The 27,766-nt window shown below is 55.4% G+C and overlaps 1 protein-coding gene across 3 annotated transcripts in view; it reads left to right on the top strand.

Annotated features, from left to right (window-relative positions):
- Window positions 1–23,212, top strand: part of TRIOBP (TRIO and F-actin binding protein) — a 56,666-nt gene extending 33,454 nt beyond the window's left edge. For 2 of the 3 annotated variants that reach the window (XM_061206537.1, XM_061206538.1), the window contains 13 exons: window positions 4,105–4,161; window positions 6,792–6,860; window positions 6,983–7,072; window positions 7,464–7,573; window positions 9,047–9,572; window positions 10,205–10,336; window positions 16,222–16,369; window positions 18,101–18,203; window positions 18,769–18,928; window positions 19,007–19,120; window positions 20,117–20,203; window positions 20,963–21,126; window positions 22,498–23,212. In XM_061206537.1, the coding sequence (XP_061062520.1) occupies window positions 4,105–4,161; window positions 6,792–6,860; window positions 6,983–7,072; window positions 7,464–7,573; window positions 9,047–9,572; window positions 10,205–10,336; window positions 16,222–16,369; window positions 18,101–18,203; window positions 18,769–18,928; window positions 19,007–19,120; window positions 20,117–20,203; window positions 20,963–21,124 (1,758 nt within the window). In that variant the 3' untranslated portion in view covers window positions 21,125–21,126; window positions 22,498–23,212. Of the gene's footprint in view, window positions 1–4,104; window positions 4,162–6,791; window positions 6,861–6,982; window positions 7,073–7,463; window positions 7,574–9,046; window positions 9,573–10,204; window positions 10,337–10,484; window positions 10,843–16,221; window positions 16,370–18,100; window positions 18,204–18,768; window positions 18,929–19,006; window positions 19,121–20,116; window positions 20,204–20,962; window positions 21,127–22,497 lie in introns of those variants that run through there. The other variant, XM_061206539.1, reaches the window with a different exon arrangement.
- Window positions 23,213–27,766: the final 4,554 nt, after the last annotated feature.

The following is a 27,766-nucleotide window of genomic DNA, read 5'->3' as shown; positions in this document are numbered from 1 at the left end:
TCTGGCCCCTTGACTGTGATGTTCTGGAAGAGAGGGGCAGGACTGCTTTTGGCTTCTGGCAAGTGCCTTAGGGAGGCTCTGACAGCCTGATGAGGAGGGTGGGGAGAGTTGAGCAGGGTGGTGTATGCAGGGGCCCTGCCCCTGTGAGTGTGATGACCTGCTCACTGCCTGGACTTCCTCAGGCTCTGCACATCCTGCCACCTCTCTGCTGGCCCTTCCTGTTGTCAGCAGCCTCCCCTTCCCTGTCAGGGAGGAGTAGAGAGGGATGTGGGGGGAGGAGCTGAGTCAGTGTCTTGGCGGGGCCCCCCCCCCGGCAGGCTAGTGGGGGGTGGTTTCATTGTTGACTGGGTGCCTGCCAGGCCCTGAACTGGGTGCTTTCACATTACCACACTGGAACCCTGAAGGTTGATGGTAACTCCCCATCTAACAGATGAGGACACTGAGGTGTAGAGAGGTGAAGTTACAGGCCCCAGGTGACACAGCTGTGCCCTGGCCAAGCCAGAATTTGTAACCAGGTCTGTCCCGGTCTTCTCTCAGGATGAGAGAAGAAATGTGCACAGTTGCCTTTCCTGGGGAAGCACGCACTGAACAGGGGTAAGGCTGCTAGAAGCAGCATGTGGAGGAAGACAGCACATCCCTGCTGATGGGAGGGGGCTTCCCGAGGGAGGTGTCCTCCTGTGACTGTAGGACTTTGTCAGGTGGAGGTGGACTGGGGGAGGAGGGACAGTGTGGACAAAGGCTGGTGGCCATATTTGGGGAATTAAATGGTGAAAACATAGAAAAGGGACTTGGGAAGGAGGGCCTCAAAGGCCAGGAGGAGCAGTTTGGGCTTTGGTCAGGGGCACTGGGAAGCCATGAAAGGTTTTGGAGCGGAGGGGAGGCTCACAATCACCTTTGACAGTGTTTACCGGATTCATCCTGGCCGCTTTCAGACCTGAGCCTGCTCCAGGCCGGTGTCCTTCCTGTTTCTTCTTCATACCCTTTTCCTCTCTCCTGGCCCCATCTCCCCGACCTCAGGAATCTGAACGAGCAAGTGGCAAAGGTGCTGTGACTGGGTAAATGCTTAGAGGCTTCAGGAAGCCAGGCCTGGAGTCAGGATCTGCTCCACCTCCTTTTGCGGTAGCCGGGTGCAGCCTTGCCCCTGGAACTTCATTCCCCAGCTGCTACCTGGCATCAAATTATATACCTGTTTGCTTGTTTATTGTCTGTTTCTGTCCTGAGTTTTCACCAGGGCAGGGGCCACATCTCTTGTTCACAGCTGATTTCCTGGCGTAGAACAGGGGCCTGGTTCCAAAAGAAAAAAAAAAAAGAAAAAGAGAGAGAGAGAAAAAAAAGAAAGAAGAAGAAAGAAAGAAATTTTTACGAATGTTCCCTGAGTCCTCAGGTCTTGGGGCATGAACAGTACATGTCCCTGACGGAGTTGCTTCTAGTCTAGCCTGTGAGGGATAAGTAAATGGCTTCAAGACAATCACAGATGCAACAGAGGCCGTGGGAGGTCGTCTGGTGTGGTGTGTGGTGTGTACTGGGAAAGGGACCTCTGGCGTGGCAATTAAGCCGGGTCTTAAGGCATGAGAAGGGGTTTGTCTGGTCGAAGGAGGAGGAGGAGGAGGAGGCCTGGTATTTCAAGCAGAGGACACAGGCATGTGTGGAGGGCCCTACTAGTCCTGATGTGTTGGGCATCAGAGAGGATGTGTGATGACATAAACATGGGGCCCCCTAAGCAGTGGGAAGTCCAGGTTGAAGCTTTTGTGCCATTCTAAGGCAGCTGGACCTTGTTCTGAAGCTGTCTGGAGCCATCCCTGGAGGTTTTAAGCGGCTTGTGACATTCGGCCTTTTGGATCGGGTCCCCTGCCAGAGTGTCCTTACGGGAGGCTGTGTCGATGGTCCAGGCCAGCGGGAGGCAGTGCTGACCTGTGGCCAAAGGAAGGAGGGCCCACTGTGAGGACCTGTCAGTGCTCCGGAAAGGAAAAAGGAGAAAGGGAGCTTCCTGCAGGAGGAGGAATGGTGTCTGGGCCTGAGGAGCCACGCGTGAAGGTGCAGGGGAGGAGATTTATGTTATCAGACCTTTTGACCCCTGGGGGGGGGGTGTTCCAAGGTAACTTCAGGACCTCTCCTGCCAGCAGGTTTAAAAACTCCTCTCCCCAAGGTCACCGCACCATCTCGCGCTTGATGCGGCACGTGTGCGGCATGTGTGTGGTGTGTGTGTACTGGCGTCTCCATGTGTGGCCCATTCAGTTCTCTCACGGAACTGGGGGGAGGGCAGGGCCCTGCTATCATTAGCCACATCAGGCAGCCGGGCTCAGGGAGTGGATGTGACTTAGGAAGGTCACCGTGACCCCACTTCCCAGGCAGCCCTCAGGGTCCCAGCCTGTCATTCCTGCCCTTCCTCAGCCTCTGGAAGCCCACGGCTCATCTCCCAGCCCTGGCTCAGCTCAGTCCGATTGGCTGGGTTATCTGCTTGTCCTTTCCGGGGGCTCTCTTCGGGTCAGCACAGTGATGCCAGCTCCGTGGTCCATCCCAGAAAGCCTGGCTTCTCATTCTCAGCGCCAGGAGGTGGAAGTGCGGACTGCCCCAGAAGCACAGGAATTTAGATCAGGGAGGTAGAGGAGGGAGGATATTTATTCAGCACGTTTCCCCTGGGGCCACAGCATGCCAGGCCCTGGGGCCACGGGGGGTCTCCATCTGCATGTGGACCCAGGTGACTTGGTGGCCCTGAGCGTGGCTACCGGTCTTCAGTCTTAGCTTGGAACCACCCTGAGCAGCTTCCGGCCCACGTGGGGAACAGGGCGGGGAAGGAGAGAGAGCAGACAGGGCATACGCAGCCTGGGGTTTCCCAGGTCACGGCAGAGCCTGTGTCTCTTCCCTCAGACAGGTCTCCGGGCAGGGGCTGCGATGCAGGAGTTGGGCTGCCGGTCGGCCGAGATCCAGGGGCCCTGGTCCCAAGGCCACGGCTGGAGACGGCTCAAGATGTCCAGGCCGCTGGCCCGAGCCCCTCTCAGGTCTCTTGCTCCACCTGAGGAAGAGGAGAATGGGGCTCCCTGACAGGAAGGCGGGTCAGGGGAGGTGGCCAGGTCAGGTGGCTCCAGTTTCCAGGTTTCCAGCCGCCACCGCTATCACCGCCCACCCCACTGAGCCATGCCACCCGCTCCCTCCATGCAACCGGACACCTTGGCCTGGTGAGGCTGTGATGCAGGTGCTGATAGGTGGGCTCAGAGCCATGGCAACAGGTGGCCGCCTCCTCCCTGCCGGCCAGCCTGGCCCGCCAGTGGGCACGAGCTGAACCTCTGCAGGAGGACCGGGACTTAGACAAGAGAGTGGTCTCCCCAGCAGGCAGGGAGGGTCTGTGGATAGGCCTGGCCAGAGAAAATGCCTGGATGAGCAGTTTCGTCATCTAGGGTTAGGTGGGGGGACCTAGCTCACAGGCCCCCGTGGAACATGCTACAGCTGGGAGCCCCCAGACCCCGGGGCCGTGCCCCCCTGAGCAGCACCCGGCAGGTAGGGCTTGCTGGGACTGAGGTGCCATCTCCCCGGCCCTTCCAGAGATCTAGGGGGGGACCAGGAGGTCTCTGACCTCATCCTGGGCCTGGCTCCATCTTTCAGGCTCTCCAGGAGATGAGGGAAAGGCAGGGCTGGTTGGACCATGGGAGGGTTAGTGGGTTGGGAATGGGTAGGAGCATTAAGGCATTGTCCTGCTGGGCCGCTTGGGCCTCATCAGCGAGAAGAACTGGACGGTTCGCTCAGCCCTGCTGATCTGGCCTGTCCTCTGAGCGCTCTAAGGGTCCCTTTTTACAGTCAGAGATCTCCTGCCCCCTGTCCCACTCTCAGGTGAGGAAGCCGGCTGGTGGGAAGGGAGCTCAGAGGTCTGTGGTGGGTGGCCAGTCACCCAGCCCACCTCTCAGAGATTGCTGGATGTTCGGGAAAGGGACCAAGGCTGCCTCAGTGGCTGGGGAGCCTGCCTGGATTTAGGGGGCTACCTGGGCCCTCAGCCCTCCCTCTGGGCTTCCCAGGACCTCACTCGGGGGCAGGATGGGCAGCCCCCCTTCCTCCCCAGGCCTCTTTGGTTCTTGCTGGGCCTGACTCATCTGCCCCCTCCTCTCCCCATAGCCCGACCTGCTCAACTTCAAGAAGGGATGGATGTCAATCTTGGATGAGCCTGGAGAGGTAGGAGGGCTGAGGCGCGGGTGGGGTGGGGGGTGGGAGGTGGGGTTGCTGCAGGGCCCAGGTGGCTGAGCTGCTTCCCTGGCCTGTCGGGCTTTCTAGAGACCCTGGCTTCTGGGTGGAGACGGTACAGGATGGGGGCCGGAGTGGGAGCCCTGAGGGTAGGATGTTTCTTGTCCTGTTGGAAAGAAGGCCTTGGGCTGTGGGGTAGGAGGGCAGAGGCTGCTAGTCATCTCAGCCTCTTGGAGCAGTCTGCAGTCTGTAAAGGTCACCAGGAATGGCGGCCTCCTGGTGCTTCACGTCCTGCACCCCATCCTCTCCTCTCACCAAGAGCCCCTCAGCCCTCCCACCTCTTGACGACCCTGGCTGGGTATCCAAGGGTCTGGAATGGAAGGGTTCACAGAGATCATCCAGCCTGAGACACGTACAGATTCCCAAAGACTCAGCTTTACAGCAGCTCCCCCCAGCCCTGGGGGTGGGGCTCAGACCACATTTCTTGAAGTCTCACCAACCTGGGGCCCCATCGGGTGAGTCACAGCTTCCTCTGGCCTCGGTGGCCTCATCTGTGAAATGGACATACTGGATAATGATAGTTCTTTCCAGGGTGGATAACGGAGTCACAGAGGTTAAGCATGTAAAGGGTCCCACACAACCCCCAGTGCCTGCTTGGACCTCAGCTAATAACCCTTCCCTTTCTCTAACGTGTGCATCTTTACAACCAGAAGGGACAGTAGCCTTTCACCAGCTCTACCCTTCTGGCTGCCAAGCTGAAGCTGGAGCTGGCCTCCCGCCCACCCAGCCTGGGAAGGGACATCTCCCTGCCCAGGTCCTGCATGCGCCCGTGGCTTGGGTCTGTGTGCAGCCCGCATGCAGGGGAGGGCACGGAGCCAAAGGGAATCTCATTGTGTTTCCTACCCACATGCTTTATTCCCTCCAGCCTGCAGCCTTCATACCCGCTGCCTGCTTGCCAGTCCTCTGGTGGCTGAGCTCCAGGCTCACACAAGGCTGGGCACCCTGCCAGTGACCCTTCCCGGCCTCCCCCACCCAGGGTCTCTGGAGGGCAGAGATTATGGGCTCCACCCAGAACTGGCCGTTACTCATTCTCTTTCACAGGGTTTTGGAATGTCCGAGCTGGAAGGGCCCTGGGAGTTCAGCCAGCCCAACCCCTCGGTGCACAGACAGGAGACAGGCCCACAAGGGCTTTAATCTCTTCCGGGCCTAGCAGCACCTTGGGCAAACCCTGGCCTAGAACTCGGGGCACCTGAGGCCCATCCAGCTGCCATCTCAGGCAGTCACAGACTAGGCCTGGAGGGGCCAAAGAGATCATCTGACACAGAACCCCTGCCCTACTTTACAGAGGGACAGTTGTCCTGAGCAGCAACTCGGGCCATTCAGAAGAGCAGGGTGGTTCTAAGGCCAGCCTCTTAGAACGATCCCCTGCAACCTAGTGCCTGACCCTATGCGAAGTGCCATGAGAGAGGTTCCAGGGAGGGTTCCAGGGAGGGTTCCAGGGAGGGTTAGGAATTTCTAACTTCACTAGGAGGCTTAGGGTCTTATTAGTCCTACTTTATAAGTTAGAAAACTGAAGCTCAGAGAGGTCGAGACACTTGACTAAAGACACACAGCTAGCAAGGCATACAATAGTTGTAACCTTGGTCTCTTGGATGCTAAAATCCTGTTTCTTAGGGGAGGCAGTGTGGAAAGAAGTAGAAAGTATCATCCTGGCACATCCTTGAAAACTTACTGTCTTCTTGAGGAAAGAAAACGAAGTACTTGAAGTAATAAACAAGGGCTTAGTGATGTGGGAGAGCACCAGGAGGACATGCACTGACCCTGGCAGTGGGTGGACCTCGACTGGCATTCCAGTGAATGGTCAGAAGCCCAGAGGTGGGCTGAGCTTGGCACTTTCATATCAGGCTGTTCTGATGCCCCCACCCCTCTCTTATGTGTCCTGCCAACCTAACCCTGGTTGGAGCAGAGAGAAGCCCACATCATAAATGTACAGATAATATATTCACATAGCTGAACACGCATGTAACCAGCACCCAGATCAAGAAACAGAATACGACCAGCACTCAGATGCTTCTCCCTGGGCACCCTTCCAGTCCTGCTCTCTGGTAGACTTGTCTTTGACCACTGGGGTGATTTATCTGGGGTCAGTGTACGGAAAAAGGTTTTTGAAGTTCTGGCCTCCGACTTGCTAGGCAAATGACCTTACACAGGTCACATCCCCTTCCTGGATTGCACTGGGTGGGATTTGCATGTAGGAGCCTTGGTGATCTTGGTGGAAAGTTATCAGGAAGCCTGTGGAAGTGTCAACAAATCAGAGAAGGGCCCTGAGAAAGAAAAGAAGGGTGTGGTTACTGAGGAGAAGCCGACCCATTTCACAGATGCTGTCCCCGCAGAGAGGAAATGGGGGGCTTACTTCAAATGTGGATTTTGTGACTCTGCACTGTCCCCTGTCCCCTGCCCCCCACCCCTCAGCAGAGCAGATGAGGGTGCCAGGCCCCTGCTGCAAGCAGAACGGTTGACCTGGCAGCGCCCAGGATGCCCGCGGAACGGTGCACACACACACGCACACTCTCACTCCACACCCCCGCGCCCCCTCCCTCACCACCATCTCTCCTTCACAGTGGAAGAAGCACTGGTTTGTGCTGACCGATTCAAGCCTCAAGTACTACAGGGATTCCACTGCTGAGGAGGTGAGACGATGAGATGGGAGGGCTCCCTCCCCCATCAGGTGCCGGGGGACACCTGGAAGGGGCTTGGGGGTCCCGGTAGGGTCACTGGAGTCCAGGGACCATCGTGAGCCCTCCTGCTGCAGGCAGATGAGCTGGACGGTGAGATTGATCTGCGCTGCTGCACGGACGTCACCGAGTATGCGGTGCAGCGCAACTATGGCTTCCAGATCCACGTGAGCCTGCGGGCGGCTGGGGGGCGGCATGCCTGGAGGGCCCCCCAGAGGAGGTGTCGGGGTGGGGCGTGGCCCACCAGACTGGCTCCTATCACTCATTTACCTGGAGATCCTGTCCTCAGAGCCAGTCAGAAGCCCTGCTGCCAGCGCTGAGCATTTCTGGGGTGATCCCGGATATCATTGGCAGGACTATTTGGATGTTGGAGAGATCTTGGAGCCGATGGGGCTCTCCTGAGGCTAGTGGAGGGGAGGTTTTGCATGCTCTGCTCGCCTCCAGGCTCAAGACCTTAGATACCCACCTGGGAGGGAAGGGCACCTCTTTGGAGTCCATAGTGGGGAGGGAGCAAGGGGGCTGGCCAGGTGGCAACCTACCTGTGGGGTGGACTTACAGACCAAAGATGCTGTCTATACCTTGTCGGCCATGACCTCGGGCATCCGGAGGAACTGGATCGAGGCTCTGAGGAAGACTGTGCGTCCAACCTCAGCCCCAGATGTCACCAAGTACGTGCTGGGCTGGACCGGGGCCTGGGGGGAGGCACTTACCCCCGCATCCTGAGTGGGTTTCTGGCACTCACCTGAGGGCCCTGTGGCTCTACTTGCTGGGCCTCAGTTTCTCCACCAACAAAATAGGGAGAGGGAGAGGGCAGGGGGTATCCGTGGCACTCATCCAGAAATACCTTGAGGATTTGAGGTTTGCCTCTTGTCCCTCTCTATCTCCCCACATCCTGAAAAGGTGGGGAGACGCCTTGGCTCTTTGGAGAAGATGCCAGTGAGTCACAGCCCCATGAGGTGGCTGATTGACTCTGTGCCGCAGGGGCTGTGTCTGAGCCTGTGTCAGGGAGAGGGGATGGCTACTTAGTCTGGGTGGGGAGCTCACTCTCTGTGGAGGTCACTGTGGGTAGAGGGGCAGGAGGACCGAGTGACCTGGTGGTAGAGCCCCACGCAGGATAAACCCCAGACGCCCGTAGCGGCTGGGACTCTGGCTGCTGGGCAGTAGGAACGGAAGCGTGGTATCGAGGGGCGCTGAGTGTGGGTCCACCTGCCTGGCCACACCCTGGCTGGTCAACCTTAGGCCAGTTGCTGTCTGGCCTGAGTTTCAGGTTCCTCACCTGTCACACCGAGGTGTGTCATGCGAGGACGTGCATGGAGGCCCTTTGTAAACTCTCAGCTACTGTGCAGCTGGACTTTGATTTAGTATATAAGCTCCACTGCTACAACAAAGAAACCCCAGACACGGGTTTAAACAAGGGAGAGGTTTCTTTCTCGCTCCACAGCAGCCCACAGCCTTGCCTCTGCGCCGGAGCACTGTTCACATTCTCATGGGTCCCAACCAGGAGCCAGGCCAGGGCACGCCTGGTCCTTCAAAAGGTGCCACCTCTCATACGCACTGGGCAGGGTGGAGTCACACGGCCACGTGTAGCTGCAAGGGATGCTTTAGTTTTTGGCCGGGTAACCATGTACCCAGTATCGCTATGGAAGAAGAAGGGGAACTGCCGCAGTCGTTACGGGTCTCCACAGTTTGTGCTCTGTGCCCCCACCCAGAGGCCACCGTTCATCTCACCAGCAGTGAGCCTGGGCATCTCCCCTATTCCACTGTGAGCCTCTTGAACCTAGGGCCTTGTCACACAGCACACCCTTAATACTAATGCTTCGATCACGTTCTCAAAGGGCTTCCTGGTCGCTTTGCACACATTTGCTCACCTAGTCCCTCCTGTGAGTGGCACTGTTGTCCCATATCACAGATGAGGTAACTGAGGCTCAGAGAGAGAGGCCAGGTATCCTGGACCCTCTGCCGGTAAGTGGCAGAGCTGGGATGGTTCCCAGGGTCTGTTAAATGATGAAGCTCTAGTTCTAAGCTGCTTCCTCCACTGGGGTCTGTCCCCCGGCCCCGGTGCACGGGTGGCACTGCAGAAGTGCTTATTTTGGGACCAAGAGGACAAGGTCTCGCCTGATGTGGCTCTGCTGGCCCCCTAGGCTCTCAGACTGCAATAAGGAGAACACGCTGCACAGCTACGGCACCGCGAAGGGCTCCCTGAAGGCGGGGGAGCAGCGGGCAGGCTCGGAGGTCATCGGCCGGGGCGGCCCCCGGAAGGCGGACGGGCAGCGGCAGTCACTGGACTACGTGGAGCTCTCCCCGCTGACTCAGGGCTCCCCGCAGCGGGCCCGCACCCCGGCCCGCGCTCTCGACCGCCCGGCCAAGCAGGAGGAGCTGGAGCGGGACCTGGCCCAGCGTTCCGAGGAGCGACGCAAGTGGTTCCAGGCCACGGACAGCAGGGCCACGGAGACACCGGCCGGCGAGGGTCTGCGCCGGGGCCTGGGCGCCCCCCTGACTGAGGACCAGCAGAGCCGGCTCAGTGAGGAGATCGAGAAGAAGTGGCAGGAGCTGGAGAAGTTGCCCCTGCGGGAGAACAAGCGGGTGCCTCTCACCGCCCTGCTCAACCAAAGCCGCGGGGAGCGCCGGGGGGCCCCAAGCGACAGCCACGAGGCACTGGAGAGGGAGGTAGGCGGCACGGCTGGCCTCTGGGAGCCTCCTCACCCTACCAACACCCTTCCTATCCCTGCAGTCACGCTATGGCATTCATCTTGCATACCTACAGTGATGGGGAGCTCACCTCTGAGCCACTGACCCTCCCCAGATTCCTTATGAACTAGAATCTTCTTTCCTGGACCTTGGGGATTTTTTGTTTTTGTTTTTGTTTTCCCATCTGAGTTCTGTCCTCAGCAATCACAGAGAAGGGAAGAGGGAAGAGAAGGGAGAGACCATTTATTGAGTACCTTCTGCATCCCAAGCCTTGTGCTAGGCCCTCTTTACCTACATTGGCTCGTGTAATCCTCACAGCAGTCTCATGGTCCCATAGGGTAGACCTCATCACTGTTTTACTGATGGGAAACTGAGGCTCCAAGGCATTTCTCCCCACCTACATAACGTGGGGGTGACCGCGGTGTCCTGCTCCCAACCCTGTCGAGCCGTCTCTGGGCCAGCACTCTCCTGGGTTTCTGACCTGGCCATCCAGGAAACAGCTAGAATGTCCCCCTTGCCTGCATCTCCACACGAGGGCCACTTCCTCCCATCAGCTCCATCCCCACTTTCAGGCCCTCACTGACCTCGCCTTCCCGCCCACCCCCCCATAGGTCCAGTCCCTTCGTGCCCAGCTGGAGGCCTGGCGTCTCCAAGGGGAGGCTCGGCGTCTCCAAGGGGAGGCTCCTCAGGGTGCACCCAAGTCCCAGGAGGACGGCCACATCCCCCCAGGCTACATCTCACAGGTAAGGCCAAGGAGCTATTGTGTCGGGGGTGGGGGCAGGTTTCTGGTTGCCACGTTGTGAGAAAACGGCTAATATTCTGGGAGCCCTTCCTGTGTACCGGAACCCGTGTGAGGCATTTGACATTCATTATCTCATTTAATCTCCCCAGCGGGTGGACGTGAGCACTGTGCCCATTTTTACAGACAAGGCCACTGAGCTATGAGAGGTTATGTGACTTGCCTGAGGTCAACCTGCCTGCAGATGTCAGAGGTGGGATTTGAGCTCGGGTCAGGCTGACTGCAGAGACTGTGTGTGAGCCCCCATGTGATCCTCTGTACTTAGACCCCTTCCCCTGCACGTCTGGGGCAGAGGGGGCCTGGTGGAGTGTGGGATCCCTAATGGGCAGGCCCCTGGAAGTCGCTCCCTAAACACAGGGAAATCCTGCCCATGCCTGCCAGGCCGAGGCCCTGCTCAAGGTGGTCTGCGGGACGTGGGCGCCTCCAGTGGCCCTCGGGAGACGCACGGTCTGCCTAGGACAGCGGCTCTCAACCAAGGCTGATTTTGTTCCCTTGGGGACATTCGGCCGTGTCCGGAGACACTTTTGATTGTTATGCCTGGGACAACTAGCTCTCCAGAAAAAATACATGTGTGTGTACACACTGACACACTTGTATATGTTTATTGTAAATTTCACTGATATAAAGGATGTTTAGTGTGCAACTTACAAATAAAAAATATGTAATGTTTTTTATTGTGAATTCCATATAGCAAATTGATTTTTCTCAGAATACTTTCATTGGTTTTTCCGAATGCTCGTATCCACAGCTAGCCAACAAACGAGTGTCGTTCTAACACGAATGTCATTTGGCATTTTTGTTTGTGTGAATGAGTAAGACAGAAAGACATATGTCGAAACTTTACTTGGTCAATGTCAGGGCAACTTCTTTGCTGAATTAGAGGATAGCTTTCGGTTGAGACTATTTGAGAATATTCTTTTAAGAATATTTCTCAGGTTTTTGTTCTGTGTACAACGTGATGGTAATACATAGGGCACGCCGCTTTGAAGTATAATCTGTACTGTGAGCATTATTAGCTTTTTCTCATCTCTTGCTTAAATCTGGACAATCAACAAAACAATAAATCAAGCCCTGATTTGTAACGTTTACCAATTTCCATGGTGTAAATGCTCCCTCTATGGCTGATGTCCCTGAACACAGAGTTGGGAAGCTATGTGCCCGCCGTCATATGACATTTCCACCCTACAGATACAGGAGATGTAAATAACCTCAAAGCATAGTTACTAATAAAATGCAGTGAAATAATTAGGAAGTGATGAATTTTGAGTATCAGCTTTGTTTTTAATGTAACAATTAATTATAAGTTTATATAATTCCTAATAATGGCTATGCTAAATAACCGTGCCCCAGAATTCCTAAAAATTTGACAATCGGCTGCCCCCAGCCAGCACGCCCTGGCCTGAAGCAAAAAAGAATGCTGGGATCCCAGGCTCTGGGCAGGGGGACCTTCTAGAAGTTCTGAGGGGGTGTGGGGCTCTCAGGAAGTCTTCCTGGAGCTGTGGGTGGGAGCGTGGGCTGCAGCAGGAGGTGGAGGGCCAGTGGGTGCCTATCGTGGAGACCCCCACTGCCAAGCTAAGGAGCTGGGATCGCATCCCACACATCTGAGGAGGTTTGGGGTCTGACAGTGACATCGGGAAGGTGGGGTTGGAGTGCAGGGGGCTTGGGAGGGGATAGGGCCAGCGTCAGGAGCTAGGACGATGCTGAAGGAGAGAGGGATGTAGGAGGGCATGTGGAGGGAGGTGAGCTTAAGGCTGGGCCACTGCCCCGAGGAAGGCAGAGGGGAGCGGCTGGGAGCTGGGGCCACCATGCAAGGCCAAGGGCCGTCTGGGGCTGAGTGGTTGATGGAACGTTCAGCTGAAGGGAGACCAGGGCCGGCCAAGGGGCGTTGGGGTGTGATGTAGAGGCCTAGCTTGGGGATCACCTGACATGGGGAAGGGGAAAAGGTAGGGCCCAGTGTTGTCAGGGCTCCCTTGAGGCCAGAGGAAGGTGGGGCATCTCTAGACAGGGTGAGGTCCAACACCACCACCACCTGAGGCATCTGGGGACCTCAGAGACCCCCACCCAGAGGGCTTCAGACTTTGCTTTGTGGAGGGTCCATTCTGGGTGGGTTCATTCACAGGCACCAGTACCAGAGCAGCTCCATCCTTGTCCATTTTACTATTAGAACCTGCATTAGAGTCCCTTTGGAAGAAGGTTTCTGTCACTAAAATGAAGTTTGAAAAGCACTGCTCTGACTTCTCAGCTTACAGATGGGGAAACTGAGGCCCAGAGAGGGGGCGAGACCTTCCAGCTGGCGGCAGACCTGTGTCTGCAGTCCAGGCTTCCTGGTCCCCAGGCGCCCACTGGGCACCCCAAGGCTGTCAGCATTTCGTCCTGCTAGGTTGGGATGGGCAGGAGGAGTGGGGGGTGAGAAGGGCATAATGGGGAAACAGCCCAAGACGGGGTGGGGGAGGGCGCCAGAGAAGAGGAGCTGAGCCATCTGTGTCCCCTCGGGTCCCTGAGGAGGCAGCTGGAGAGTCAGTGGACCCTGGAGAGGTGACAGCAGGGGAGGGATTCCCTAGCCTGGTATCAGGCCGAGTGGGCACCCCTCTTCCAGCTTGTGGGGCTTGCCACCACAGGACAGCAGCGGGGGGCCTGGCGCTTCACCCCGCGGGGCTTCAGTGCTTACTGCAGTGGGGGCCACGGGTACTTCTTTATCTACTTTGATCCATGTCAGAGGTGGCAGCCAACACGTTGGGCCCTCGGGAAGGCAGGTCAGAGGGAGCAGCACCTGGCCTTCTGGGAGCTCCTCCTCGTGGGCTAGTTCCCACCTCCTGACGTCAGCCTCCAGACGCCCTATTGGCTGCCGGGTCTGCCTGCCTGATCTGGCTCTTTAAGAACAGCAGTCCCATCTCCCATAGTGCTCCGGTCTCTACAGGTCGGCGATCTCTATAGGTAGATGCTGGCTTACCTTAGGGACCCTCCTGAGTTGGTCTTATGGGGTCTGTTTTACAGATGAGATTGAGGCTGAGAGGGGGAAAGGAGCTTGCTCGAGTTCACCCCATGGTACAGCCAGGACTAGGACCCAGTCTGTGGAACTCCAAAGCCATGTTCTGTTGCCCTTACTGGGGGCACACACAGAGGACAGGCACAGAGGCTCAGTGGGACAGGTGTCCCTTGCCCACCACTCAGAACACCTGGACCCAGGGGGCCTGACCCTTGCCCTTCCCCCACACTGGCCCGTGCAGCCCCTAGATGTGGCTACTGGCGAGGTGGGGGTCAGTCCCCACCGGCCGTGAGGTGCCCTGTGGCATGGGGGAGAATGCAGCCTCTTAACTGGCCCTCCGTGCCTCAGTTTCTTCCTTGGCTCTTCCCCTTCCCTTTTTAATGATGGTAAATATTTTTAAATTATATAATGAATTTGTTTACATTTTCAAAAATAATTCAAACAAATCAAAAGGTTAGAAACAAACATGTGAACTCTCCTTCCCCTGCCTGCTCCCAACCCCAGGGAGCCTTGGTTACCATTTGAGCACATCTATAGAGTTTCCTGTTGCAGCCATGACAAATTACCACTAACATAAGTAACACAAATTTATCATCTCACAGTTTTATAGGATGGAAGTCTAACACGGGTCTCGCCGGGCTAAAATCCAGGCATCCACAGGATCGCGTTCCCTTCCATAGGCTCTGGGGAGGCTCCGTTTCCTCACCTTTTCCAGCGTCTGGCAGCCGCCTGCATTCCTTGGCCCGTGGCCCCTTCCTTCACCTTCAGAACCCGCGAAGGAGAGTCAAGTCCTTCTCACTTCCCACTGAGCTCCTTCCGTAGTCCCTTCTGCCTCTCCCTCTGCTCCCCTGCCTCTTCCACATCCAAGAACCCTGTGATTACTTTGGGCCCAGAGGATAATCTAAAATAATCTCCCTATTTTCAGGTCAGCTGATTAGCAGCCTCTATTCCCCTTGGCCATGTAAGGTAACGTATTCGCAGGTTCCGGGAGTAGGACATAGACATCATTGGGGCACCATTACTTTTCAAAGTATCCTTCCATACCTTTCTCTGTGTTTTTTTTTTTTTTTTAAACATCTTTATTGAAGTATAATTGCTTTACAATGGTGTGTTAGTTTCTGCTTTATAACAAAGTGAATCAGTTATACATATACATATGTTCCCATATCTCTTCCCTCTTGCATCTCCCTCCCTCCCACCCTCCCTATCCCACCCCTCTAGGTGGTCACAAAGCACCGAGCTGATCTCCCTGTGCTATGCGGCTGCTTCCCACTAGCTATCTATTTTACATTTGGTAGTGTATATATGTCCATGCCACTCTCTCACCCTGTCACATCTCACCTCTCCCCCTCCCCATATCCTCAAGTCCATTCTCTAGTAGGTCTGTGTCTTTATTCCCGTCTTGCCACTAGGTTCTTCATGACCTTTTTTTTTTTTTTCCTTAGATTCCATATATATGTGTTAGCATACTGTATTTGTTTTTCTCTTTCTGACTTACTTCACTCTGTATGACAGACTCTAACTCCATCCACCTCATTACAAATACCTCCATTTCATTTCTTTTTATGGCTGAGTAATATTCCATTGTATATATGTGCCACATCTTCTTTATCCATTCATCCGATGATGGACACTTAGGTTGCTTCCATGTCCTGGCTATTGTAAATAGAGCTGCAATGAACATTTTGGTACATGACTCTTTTTGAATTATGGTTTTCTCAGGGTATATGCCCAGTAGTGGGATTTCCCTGTGTTTTTATGTACACGTACTCAGACCTACAGCTCTAAGTGTCTTGTGTCCGTGACTGGGGTCCCACCGTGTGTATTGTCAGAAACCAGCTTTCATCACCTAATTTTTGGGACACCTTTCTACAGCAGTCCATGTGGGCAGCTCTGTCTTTTAACAGTTGCCTGGGTCCTCTGTAACGCTCAATCCCATAATTTATTTAAGGGCTTCCCTGTTAGGTATTTAGATTATTTCCAGTTTTCATCTGTTACCAACCTTGCCGCAGGGAATACCCTTGTCCAAGAGTCTTTGTACACGTATGACTTTCTGTGGGGTCATTCCTAGCAGTGGACCTGCTAGGTTAAGGGGTTGTTAAAATTTGATGATGCCACCAAACTGCCCTCCACGCACACAGTCACGGCTGACTCTCCCAGCAGTGGGTATTATCAATTATTTAAAAACTTGCCAGTCTTGTCTACACAGCCCCATGCTGTGGTAAGCCATTAATTTCAGCTGACTTACTCAGCACCTGCCACAAGTCAGGCCGTGGCCCAGACCCCGGGGACTCTGAGCTGGATCAAATCTTCCTTCTTTGGGGGGAATTTATGATCGGGCAGAAGCAGAGCCTTTGGAGGCAGGGGAGAGGCTGCCCAGAGTCAGAGCTAGGAGGATCTTTAAGCTGGTCTAATGGCCAAGTGAATTACCCAGGAAGAGAAAGTTGTAAAAGAACGTTCCAAGCAGTGGGAATATGAGCTAAAGCTCAGAGGTGTGAACATGCCATGAACTGGTTGTGTTTTTTTTTTTTTTTTATAACTATGGGGCTTCTTGGTGGGGGAGGGCCAGGGATGAGACCACCAGGGTCAGAAACTGGAGCAGGGACTTGGCTCTGCGGGATGGGGAGGCTCAGAAGGGTTCGAAGCAGGAGAATGACAGGGTGAGGTTTGTGGATGGCGGGGAGCAGGGGCAGATACAGGCTGATGATGCCAGGGCCTTGGGGAAGGTGGTGAAACCTGGACCAGGGCAGGCCTGCCCCTGAGGCTTCTTGTCACAGGCTTGGAAAGGGCCACCATCCAGGCAATGGGGGTAGCCCCGTGACCTCCTGGCCTCCCACCCGCAGGAGGCGTGTGAGCGCAGCCTGGCGGAGATGGAGTCTTCGCACCAGCAGGTGATGGAGGAGCTGCAGCGGCACCACGAGCGGGAGCTGCAGCGGCTGCAGCAGGAGAAGGAGTGGCTCCTGGCCGAGGAGACAGCGGCCACAGCCTCAGGTGAGGTCCCCGGGCAGGAGCGGCACGGTGGGGCCCGGCCCCATGAGCCTCCAAGCAGAGGCTCCTGCTGACTGGATTCGGGAGGCCTGTAAATAAGAGGTGAGGGCCTGGGTGCCAAACTTGGGGTGAGGGGTCAGGAGCCTCTAGATCTGGCCTCTAACCCTGCTTGCAAAGAGGAAACCAAGGCAATAAAAGACCCCAACTCACAGACCGTGGGTTGTGACTCCTCTCCCTCAGGGGCCTGTGGCCACTGGGAAGCCCCCCTCAAGCCACACACATGCCCTGAGCTCCAACTCCATGCCCAGGCCTGTGCCGTGTGCTGGGGAGAAACCGCTCAGCCACAGACGCTGCTCTCATAGGAGTGCTGTCTCACTGGGCATGTGGGCCGGACCCTGGGGAGAGCAGTGAAAGGTGTGAGCATTTACCAAGCCCGTTACCCACGTGAGCAACCTTAGTCCTTGCAGTGCCCGAGGGAGTGAACCCATTTCACAGATGAGGTAACTGGGGCTCAGAGAAGTTAGCAACTTATCCCAGATGGCATAGCGTGGAGGTGGCAGAAGCTGACGTGGGAGCTCAGAGCACTCTGACTGCAAAGCCATTCCCTGAACCCTTCCCTCTGCTCTCCCAAGTCAGAAACAGGAATGCCCAAGATGCTGGCCAACTCTCCCTCTCTGTCCTCTGCACACCTGCTGTGTGTGCCTGGCATCCTAGACACTTTCATAGGGTTTTCAGAATAATGGAAATGATGAAAGAGGCCACATGATCTGGAACTTTACCACCTGCCAGTGCTTTAAGCACTCAAGCCCAGGGCCCCTCATCCCAAACCCTGGGGTCAGTGCGTTTTGCATTTTAGAAAGATAACCTGGTATGTATATTAAATATCCTCTCCCAGCAGGGTCTGGGCTTCACCCTGAAATCTAGCACTAAGGTTTTGGCAAATTTTGGAAATTTCTCAAAGTCACACTTAAGTGGGATAATCATGACCACAAATAGCCTTGTGTCCGTTCAGGTTGGGGATTGCCACCAAAAGAGTTATAAAACACTTTCAGTGTTCAGAGCTTTTGGATTTTGGAATTATGGATAAGACTATGAATGAGGGCTTGTTTAATCTTCACAACAACCCCGTGTGAGTGTGGAAAGAGACTCAGTCCTTGGGGGCTCACAGCCTGAAAATAAACCAGTGGGGGCCAGTGTCTGAGTACTGACTCTGTGCCATGCATTGTTCTGAATGCTCTACACCTGTCTCCCAACAACCCACGAGAGAAGGTGCTGTTGTCATCCCTGTTTTCCAGATAAGGAATCCAAGGCACAAGAGGTGTTAAGTCCCCTGCACAAAGTCACACAGATTTGTACCAACCGTAGAGCCTGCGTTCTTGACCACTAGGCTGGGCCAGGCAGATGGACCTTGTTAAAGAACCTTCCAGGCTCTGCAGGGAGGACTGTGTGGGGTCTTACCAAGAAATCACTAACAACAAGAGGTACCAGTGGCCAGACATTGAGGTGTCTCCCCAGCAGGGTCCATCAGGCAGGCACTGTCATCCTCCCTTGATAGACAGGCTCAGAGAGGTTGAGCAGCTTACCCAAAGCCACTCAGTCCATGACACAGCCCGGCCCAGTGCTCTTTGCATACCACTCTCTGCTCCTGTCTCCATATGGAGCCCCAGAGGAAGTGGAGCTTGTTGCTGCTGACCCCTCCCCAATCTCCCTTCCACCTCTCTGCCCTGCTTCCAGCCATCGAAGCCATGAAGAAGGCCTACCAGGAGGAGCTGAGCCGGGAGCTGAGCAAGACACAGAGTCTCCCGCAGGGCCCGGATGGCCTCCAGAAACAGCACCAGTAAGATGGCAATTGGGCCCTGCGGTCTGGGGACAGGGGCTCCTCTGAGCCAGGGGCCCAGCTGTCCACCCTACTGATTATGAGTGGGGGACCTGTGCTAAGACCCCTGGCAGAGGGCATGTCAGTTTGCCCCCAGCTGAGATGCCTGCTCCGGTCACATGGCACCGGGAACAGAAGCAGCGGGACCTCAGCCAGACCCCCACGCCAGTGCACACGGCAGTTCTCAGGCCCCTTCTTGTCTAGCCAGTCTCAGCCTCCACCCTTCTCTTCCCCTCTTTAGTGTCTCCTAGAGCTGGGCTACAGTATCAGCCAGTAGGTGCCCCTCTGCCGCGGAATGTTGGGGCTATGGAGGCTTTAGAGATGGGCTTCTCCAACCCATCCCCTCATAGAGGAGGCGCCTGCAGCCCAGAGAGGCTGACACCAGTTCACAGCCCCACAGCTGGCTGAAGGCAAAACTAGGGCGGGAACCAGGAGCCCTAAGCTGCTTTGAGTCTATGTGACCTGACCCAGCTTGGCAGAGGGCGAGAGAGCCCGGGCCATCCTTCCCCTCCTCTGCCCTGGGCAGGTCAGATGTGGAGGCACTGAAGCGGGAGCTGCAGGTGCTGTCAGAGCAGTACTCGCAGAAGTGCCTGGAGATTGGGGCCCTGACGCAGCAGGCGGAGGAGCGTGAGCACATGCTGCGGCGCTGCCAGCAGGAGGGCCAGGAGCTGCTGCGCCACAACCAGGTGGGCCTGGCCCCGCTGGCGTGGGGGTGGGGCGTGGGCATCCCGGGGCCCCTGCACTGACCATCCCACCCCTCCCAGGAGCTGCACACCCGCCTGTCCGAGGAGATTGACCGGCTGCGCAGCTTCATCGCCTCACAGGGCACCGGCAACGGCTGCGGGCGCAGCAGCGAGCGGAGCTCCTGTGAGCTGGAGGTGCGTCCACCCCTTGCGCCAGGCCGCCCAGCTGGTTCTTGGGGCCTGGGTGTGGGGAGTGTATCCAGACAAGCTGGGTCTGCCCTGTAGCCGGGAGAGGACGGGGCAGTTAGGAAGGACGCCTGCTGTGCACCCAGCACTACTGGGCTGACTGGGTGAAAGCCCTCCCATGGTGGGTTCTGCCACCCACCTGCTGTGTGACCATGGCAAGTCACCTCACCTTTCTGAGCCCCAGTGGCTCATCTATAAAATGGAGCTAGCACCTCCCTTACTGGGAGAAGCCGGAGTGAAAAAATGTGTATGTGATCCCAGGGCCACCCTAGCCTTTTGTTGTATTTAACAAAAATTTATATACAGCTTTACTCTGTGGCTGGTACTTCTGTAAGCCCTTATATCTGCTAATTCATTGAGGCTTCCTAACAGTCCTATGAGAAAGATGCCATTACTGTTCCCATTTTATAGGTGAGGAAACTGAGACACAGGGAGGTCAAGTATCTTGCCCAAGGCCACATGGCTAGTCAGTATGGGAGCTGGGATTTGAACCAGGCAACCTGGCTCCAGAGTCGAAGCTTTTAAGCCTCCTTCGTCCTGGCTGAACCTGTCTCCTCCTTGGTCAGGTCAGGGTAGCAGTACCTGCTCATCAGGGTTTGGGGAGGGGTTAATGAGGAAGCCCAGCCCACTCTGGTTCACACTAGGGCCACACTATGGCTTCTTTTCGTGCTCTTTGCCCTGAAGTGGAGGGCCTGGCGCTGTGTTGAGGCCATAGCAGAGGTGACCATAAGCTACCCACTCACATGGTATGGACAGGGTGAGAGAGCAAGGAGAAATCACAGAGGACTTCGTGGAGGAGTCTGCTCCTGGGGACATGGGTCTTGGTGCAGGTTGGGAGCTGCATTCTAGGGGCCTGAGGCAGAGAGAAGCCATGCTTCAGGGGTGCAGTGAGCCAGGGTAGCTCTGGCCTCTGGCCCTGCGTCAGCCTGGCACCTGTGACCCCAGGTGCTGCTGCGAGTGAAGGAGAATGAGCTGCAGTACCTGAAGAAGGAGGTGCAGTGCCTCCGGGATGAGCTCCAGATGATGCAGAAGGTGAGTCCCAGCTGGGCAAGGCAGGGTGTCAGCGGGGTGGGGAGCCCCTGGATCCAGCTGTGCCCCATCTTGTGAGCACCTGCTCTGTGCCAGCCACTCCTGGCCTCATCAGGCTCTCCCCGTGCCTCCCCACGTAGGTGTCACTATTCCCATTTACAGACAAAGAAACTGAGGCTAAGAAAGGTAAGTGACTTGCTCAAGGCCACATTTGCTTTTATTTAGTCAGAAAATATTTATTGAGCACCCGCTATGCGCCCAGCACTGTTCTGGGTGCTGGGTGACAGCCGTGGACAAGACCAAAACCCCTGCACGTGTGGAGCGTGCGTTGCAGTGAGGGATAAGCTGTGTTGCTGGGAGTCGGGGGACCAGGATTCGGGGCCCAGTCTGGCCCACCCTTGGTGCCATGTCCCTTTGTCTTTGACATCCGCTGCATGTTGGTGGCTCTGAAGTGTGTGTGAGCCAGACTCATGGAAGGGGCCCAAGCACTGGGCCAGGCTGACCTGGTTCTCCTCCCAGCCACTCACTGCTGTGTGGTCTCGGACAAAAGCTTCACCTCTCTGAGCCTCAGCTCTCATCTTGAATGGGATGAAAATGACGCTGAGACCTGTGTCACTGGGTGGAGCCGGGGGCCATCTAGGGGGGCCACCTGGAGGGAGGAGGCCATGGGGGCAGTGGAGGGGCCTGGCTGCGTTGTGCCGGCAGGTGGGCAGGACCAGGGAGGAGGGCTTCGTGCCCTCACAACCCCTCCCCGCCCCCCAGGACAGGCGCTTCACCTCGGGAAAGTACCAGGACGTGTACGTGGAGCTGAACCACATCAAGACGCGGTCGGAGCGGGAGATCGAGCAGCTGAAGGAGCACCTGCGCCTCGCCATGGCTGCCCTGCAGGAGAAGGAGGCCGCGCGCAACAGCCTGGCCGAGTAGAGGTGGGCGCCCCGGGGTGGGCGGGGGTGAGGCCACGCGGGGCCTGGAGGTGTGAGCTCAAGGCTCATCCACACCTGACTCCCCCTGCCATCTGGGCCAGGGCACTTCCTTCTCCTAGCCTCCGTATCCCTTTCTGTAAATGGGGACAGTGACACCAGCAACTCGGGGTTGTCGTGGGGATCTGTCAGGCTCAACCAGAGGCTGCTTTGTAAACGTGAGCGTGTTTCTTCAGAGGTGGGCCAGTGAGTTCAGGGTCTGATTTTCGCCCTGTCCCCGCCATGTGACAACGGGTGCTTCTTAACACAGAGCCACAGCCACAGTCCGAGCAGTCCACACCCCTCCTCAGGGCTGGCAGTGCCCTAACTGATCTGCCTGGGCTTGGGTGGCAAATCCGGTGTGGCCACCCCCTCATCAGACCCAGCAGCACAGCACACATCACTAATCACCCACAGCGTTCCTTCCTGCGTGCTTCACACCCCAGACATCACTGGAGGCCGTGCTCTGTCCTACTTCTTCTCACAGTCATCCCTGACTTGGCAGGGTTTGAAACATTTTTATGATGCCTTTTCCTACTGCCCTGTCTACCTGGAGCTTCCTCTTTCTAACACATCCTTGGGGACTTCCTAAGGCACTCGAGAGAGGCCACCCTGTGGGCCAGGCTTGGGGAAAAGCCCGGAAGAGAGGATCTGGCCCAGCCTTTGGGGCCGAGAGGCATTGGAAGGACCTGCCAGCCACCCTTGCCTGGCCTAAGCCAGACTCCCACACTCTTTTTTTTTATTGAAATGCAGTTGATTTACAATGTTGTGTCAGTTTCTGGTGTACAGCAAAGTGATGCAGTTATATACAGAAATACATACATACATTCTTTTTCGTTATATTTTATTACAAGATATTGAATATAGTTCCCTGTGCTATATAGTAGGACTTTGTTATTTATCTATTTTATATATAGTAGTTTGTATCTGCTGATCCCAAACTCCTAATTTATCCCTCCCCCCACCCCTGCTTTCCACTTTGGTAACCATAAGTTTGTTTTCTGTGTCTCTGTTTCTGTTTTGTAAATAAGTTCATTTGTATCATTTTTTTTAAGATTCCACATATAAATGACATCATAAGATATTTGTCTTTCTCTGTCTGACTTACTCCACTTAGTATGATAATCTCTAGGTCCATCCATGTTGCTGCAAATGGCATTATTTCATTCTTTTTTATGGCTGAGTAATATTCCACTGTATATATATACATTATCCATTCATCTGTCAGTGGATACTTAGGTTGCTTCCGTGTCTTGGCGGTTGTAAATAGTGCTGCTGTGAACACTGGGGTGCACGTGTCTTTTCTAATTAGTAGACTCCTCCACTCTTGTCTTCTAGGTCCTCGTGGTCCAGCCCTGCTGCAGACCCCCAGCCCAAGGGGACCAATCGCCCTCCTTCCCTGCTGGATGGACGTCAGAAGCCAAGCTTTCTCCCCACCCTCTGTGGGCCGCACATGCACTCACACCCACTATACACACACACACACACACACACGTCCACACACACGTCCACACACATACACATACACACGCACACTCTCTGCGTATCTGAGCGCGCCCCTAGCACTGGGTCTTACCTTGCACCTTCTTCAGGATTTTATATGTGAAGAGATTTTTATATAGATTTTTTTTCCTTTTTTTTTTTTCCCCCAAACACTTTATACTTTTTAAAAAGCAATTCCTGGTGGCGTGTGCCTCTAACACTGGCTCCCCCTGTGTCTCTAGACGCCTGCTTGGGCTTCTGGGCCCACAGCCTGGCCCGGGGTCTAGCGGAGGCCCAGCAGCAGCTATGGCAGGGTTGACTCTGCTGGGAGAGGCCGGGAGCCAGCAACCCTCTTCCTACCCTACCTCCCACTAACTACTTCCTGCCCTGGGGGGACCCACTCCCTGGAACTCTGGACGGAGGGACAGATGGACAAAGGGAGCCAGCAGCTGTCCCCATGGCCCCACCCCCTCCTCCGAGGGGTGCTGGGCATGGATCTGCGGGGACCACCCCGTGCAGGTGTTTCTCTCCTGCTCCGTGAGCCTTCTTAACTTAATAAAATGTTCCGGCAGCTCTGGTGTCCTGGGTGGCTGGGCAGGGAGGGTAATGGAGGTTGGGGTTTCTTAAAGTGGCTTCACCACCCGCCCCCCCCAGCGCTCCACCCTTCCTGAAGCGGCAGCATGTGGGCTTCTGAGGGTGGGGTTGAGAATCTGGTTCCTCCACCAGGCTTTGCAGCTCCACGTGGGGTTTGCAGACCAGCAAGAACAGCAGTGACACCAGGGAGCTTGTTAGAAGCACCAAGTCCAGGCCCCGCCCTGACCTACTGAGTCAGGATCTGCACTTTAACAAGGCCCCTCAGTCTGACAAGCCTGGGAGTGGGCGCCGGGCCCAGCCTTGGAGGGAGGACTGGAGCTGAGGCTTTGCCGGTGCTTGACCTCGGGCAAGCCATGCCCCTCTCTAAGAGCCTTAATCTGCTTCTCCATCAAATGGGTACCTTTCAGCCCCAGTCCTATATTGAGGCTGTGCCCAGAGGGCTTGTCCAGCCCTGGCAGGGTTGGGGGCGGGAGCAGTGGACGTGGCCACCCCAGGCCCATCAGGCCAGGAGGCCTCATCCCTGCTGGCTGGCTGTGCTGATCGTGGCCCCACGTGGGGCTGAGAAGAGGCCCCAGTTCCGGGGTACTGCCGGGGCTCTCCGATTTGCAGGGCTGTGGCGAAGGTGATGAAGATGAGGGGACAACTTGAGCCGGCCCCACGCTCTTCCCATCAACCCTCAGGCACCTCCTCTGGGCTGGGCACTGCGTGTATAGAGTTGAACAAGAACAGGCCCTACCCCGCACTGAGGCCACAAAAACAGGTCACATTGGGTTGGGTCCCGGAAGGCTGTGGGAACCCAGAGAAGACCCCCAACCCAGCCCGCAGGTCGAAGAGGGTTTTTGGAGGTGGCTTTGGAATATGACTTTTCTAGATGGAAAAAACAGGAAGGGCATTCCAGTTCCAAGGGAACAGCATGAGCAGATGCCCTGTGAACTTCCCTGGTACGTTCAGGGAATGACCCGCAGGGGAGTAAGCTTGTGGGGTGTGGGGGAAATGTGCCCCATTCCCTTGCCAGTGATGGGTTTAGGAATGAGCATGGGATGCATTGCAGTTCCAGCCAATGAGATGCCAGGGAAAGTCTTGGTTGGGGTGGAGGGCTGGAGGGGGTCATCTGGAAAGGTCTGCCTTGCTCTTAAAAAGGAGCACAGGGAGGGAATTCCCTGGCGGTCCAGTGGTTAGGACTCCACGTTCTTACTGCCGAGGGCCTGGGTTCAATCCCTGGTGGGGGAAATAAGTTCCCACAAGCCGCATGGTGCGGCCAAAAGGGGGGTGGGGCACAAGGAAGGGAGGCGTCTTCCTCCCAGCCTTTGGACACTGTTGGATGAAGTCCCCACGTTGCCACCATCTTGCCTCATTAATATGCTAAAATTGGCCGAGCAGAAAGAAAGAAGAACCAGGATCCCGAGCCATCAAATCACCCAGGCTTGGCACTGTGTTGCCTCAGGACTTCTTGTCTCATAAGGATCATCCAATGGGCAGCCCCAGTATCCAGCTGGTTGAGTCCAGCGCCCTGCCCATCCTCACCATGCTCTGTTGTTTCCCACCAGCACCCCCAGACCTCCCTCGAGTCCATCCTCTGTCTTCATGACGCCCTCAGCCCAACTCGGGCTGCCTGTGTAGCACCTGGGCTACGGGAAGATCCTCCTCACCGGCTCCCTCCCACGCCACCCTCTCCTCAGGCAGGGCTGCCTGGACAAACCAAAAAATCAGGCCAACCTATGAACAGGTGCCCCACCTCAACCATTTAAAAACAATGAGAGATCACTTCCACCCCACCCCACTGAAAAATAGCTCAAATTATCAGGACTAATGATACCAAGTATCTGAGGATAAGAAAAACGAATTCTCACGACTGCTGGTGGGATGTTCTTGGTACCGGCACTGTGAAGAACTGTTGGCTTTTTTTTTTTTGGCCGCACTGCGCGCTATGCGAGCTCTTAGAAGTCCCAGCAGTTTCTTATAAAGTTAAATACGCACCTACCCTGTGACCTAGGATTTCCACTCCTGCATATACACCCAAGAGAAATGAGTGCTTAGGTTTATAAAATGACTAGTACAAAAATATTCATATCAGCCTTACTCATAGTAACCCAAATCTGAAAACAGTACACATGTCTATCAACAGTAGAATGAATAAATAAATGATGGCATATTCATACGTTAGAATACTATACGGCAATAAAAAAGAATTATTAGGACTTCCCTGGCGGTCCAGTGGTTAAGACTCCGAGCTCCCACTGCAGGGGACATGAGTTCGATCCCTGGTTGGGGAACTAAGATCCTGCATGCTGCGCGGCACGGGCAAAAGAAAAACAATTACTGCTACATGCAACAGCATGATGAGTCTTCTAGACATAATGTTAAGTGAAAGAAGCCAGCCACAAAAAGTCCATTTACAGGACGTTTAAGAACAAGCAGAACTGTCGCTATGGTGATAGTCATCTGGGCTCCGGGTAGGGTGGGGCACATTGACTAGTGGGAACTTTCTGGGGTGCCAGAAATGTAGCATATCTTGACCTGGGTAGTGGTCACATGTAAAAATTTGCCACTTTGCACACTTAATGATTTGTGCATTTGACTGTGTGAATCACATCTAATTAAAAAAAAAAAAAATCCAGGGTTCCAGCAGGTGCCCAGGTGAGGCTCCTGGGGAAAAGTCCAATAACCTGTCACACAGGGAATTTGGCCAAAACTACAAGGTTTGGCTGCTAGGTCTGGCCTCCTCAGACAGCCAAGTATGTGCTACGGAAAGAGCACAGAGTGGGGTATCAGCTTCATTCTTCTTTTTTTAAAAAAATATTTATTTATTTATTTGGTTGCGCTGGGTCTTTTAGTCGCAGCTTGTGGGCTCCTCAGTTGCGGCTCAAGGGCTCCTTAGTTGCCACTCACCAGCTCCTTAATTGTGGCATGCGAATTCTTAGTTGTGGCATGCGTGTGGGATCTAGTTCCCTGACCAGGGATCGAACCTGGGCCCCCTGCATTGGGAGCACAGAGTCTTAACCACTGCACCGCCAGGGAAGTCCCTCTAGCTTCATTCTTAACCCAGTGGGGAGCCATTGGGGAGTTTTAGGTGGGCCGTGCCCAGGCTCAGGACGGAGGTCTGGGCAAAGACGGGGCTGTGGGCGTCATCAGCACAGGGGGTTGGTGAAGGCTCTGAGTTGGTCTCAGGGTGGTAAGTAGCAGGGTGGGGGGCCGGGGGTTGGAGAGGAGGACAGGACCCTAAGGAAGAGCAGTAAGTAGGTTCCCAGCAACCAGAGGGAGTGGATGCTTTGAGAAGGGAGTGGCCGACTGGGGCTGGGAGAAAAGGCCCACCAAGGGCCCACCAGGCCACAGAGGGTGGGGAGCCATGAGGGGGACAGAGGCTGTGAGGGGAGGACAGAGAAGTTTTGTCACTTCCTTGTCACCTTTACTCTTTACACCTTGTCAGACTTCACCCTGGCTCCTTTTTCTAAGGCCTAGAGCTTCAGTCACCCCAGGCCCACCCCATCCAGGGGCTCTGGGACCATCTCACCCTCAGCTCGAGGGACCTGCAGCTCCTCTGGGAAGGGGGGACAATGTCATCTCAGAAGGCACTAATGATGCAGACCCTCCCCTCTCCATCCCACGATGCCTGAGAGAGGCAGGATGAGGAAGGAGTAAGGGCTGAGGTCAGCGGCGGGGGGTAAGGGGACCAAGACAGCCCTCCATCCGTATCCTAGCTCCTAGCTCTGCAAACTTGGGCAAGTTATATAAATTTTCTGTGCCTCAGTTTCCTCATCTGTAAAATGGGGATAGTAGTGCATACCTCGCAGGAGTATTGTGAAGCTCAAAAATGAGGCAATACATATAAAATGCTAAGAAGAGTGCCTGGGACAGAGTAAAATGCAATTAAAATGTTAGTTGTTCTTATTGTGGTGGTTGTTATTGTTATGGGGTGGTGATGAGGATTAAATGAAATGATGGAAGTAAAATGCATGGCATGGGGCCCAGAATACAGTAAGTATTTCAAAAACAGGAGCTATTATTTTATTATTATTAGTCAGAAGTCAGCCGGCTGTCCCTGCCCCCTGCCATTCCCAGGAGACCTGGTTGAACTTGGTCCAAACCCCGACTCCATGGCCTGTGAGAATCCAGTCCTCTTCCCCCCATTTTGGCAGATTCCCACCTGTCACTTTTCAGGGCGTCCTGAGACTTCCCTTCTCTTGGGGTGGGATGTGTTGCCAGGTACAAAGCCAGACCCCTTCAGGGGCTCTATGATAAATCCTCTGGAAAAGAGTGTCCTATTAGCAAGCTCTCACCAACTTGCCCCTGCGCCGTCTCGACCCTGGCAGGTGGGGGCAGCTGGCAGTCTGGGAGGAGCCCAGCGTGGCCGTGGGGTACTACTGCCCGCTCCTCCTCCCCACCAAGCCCTGGGGTAGGTGGCTACCCCTTTACCACCCTTGGATGCTACTGCTTATCTTTGTCCCCAAGCCCATGCCTCATTCTGCATCTTCCCCGGTCCCCAGCCTCTGATTTTTCCCCTCCCATCCAATCCACACACCACCACTGTGGG

Source organism: Eubalaena glacialis, chromosome 11 (genome assembly GCF_028564815.1).
Source record: "Eubalaena glacialis isolate mEubGla1 chromosome 11, mEubGla1.1.hap2.+ XY, whole genome shotgun sequence".
Classification (NCBI taxonomy): domain Eukaryota; kingdom Metazoa; phylum Chordata; class Mammalia; order Artiodactyla; family Balaenidae; genus Eubalaena; species Eubalaena glacialis.
The sequence above is the reverse complement of the archived record's forward strand: the minus strand, read 5'-3'. Positions and strand labels throughout refer to the sequence as shown.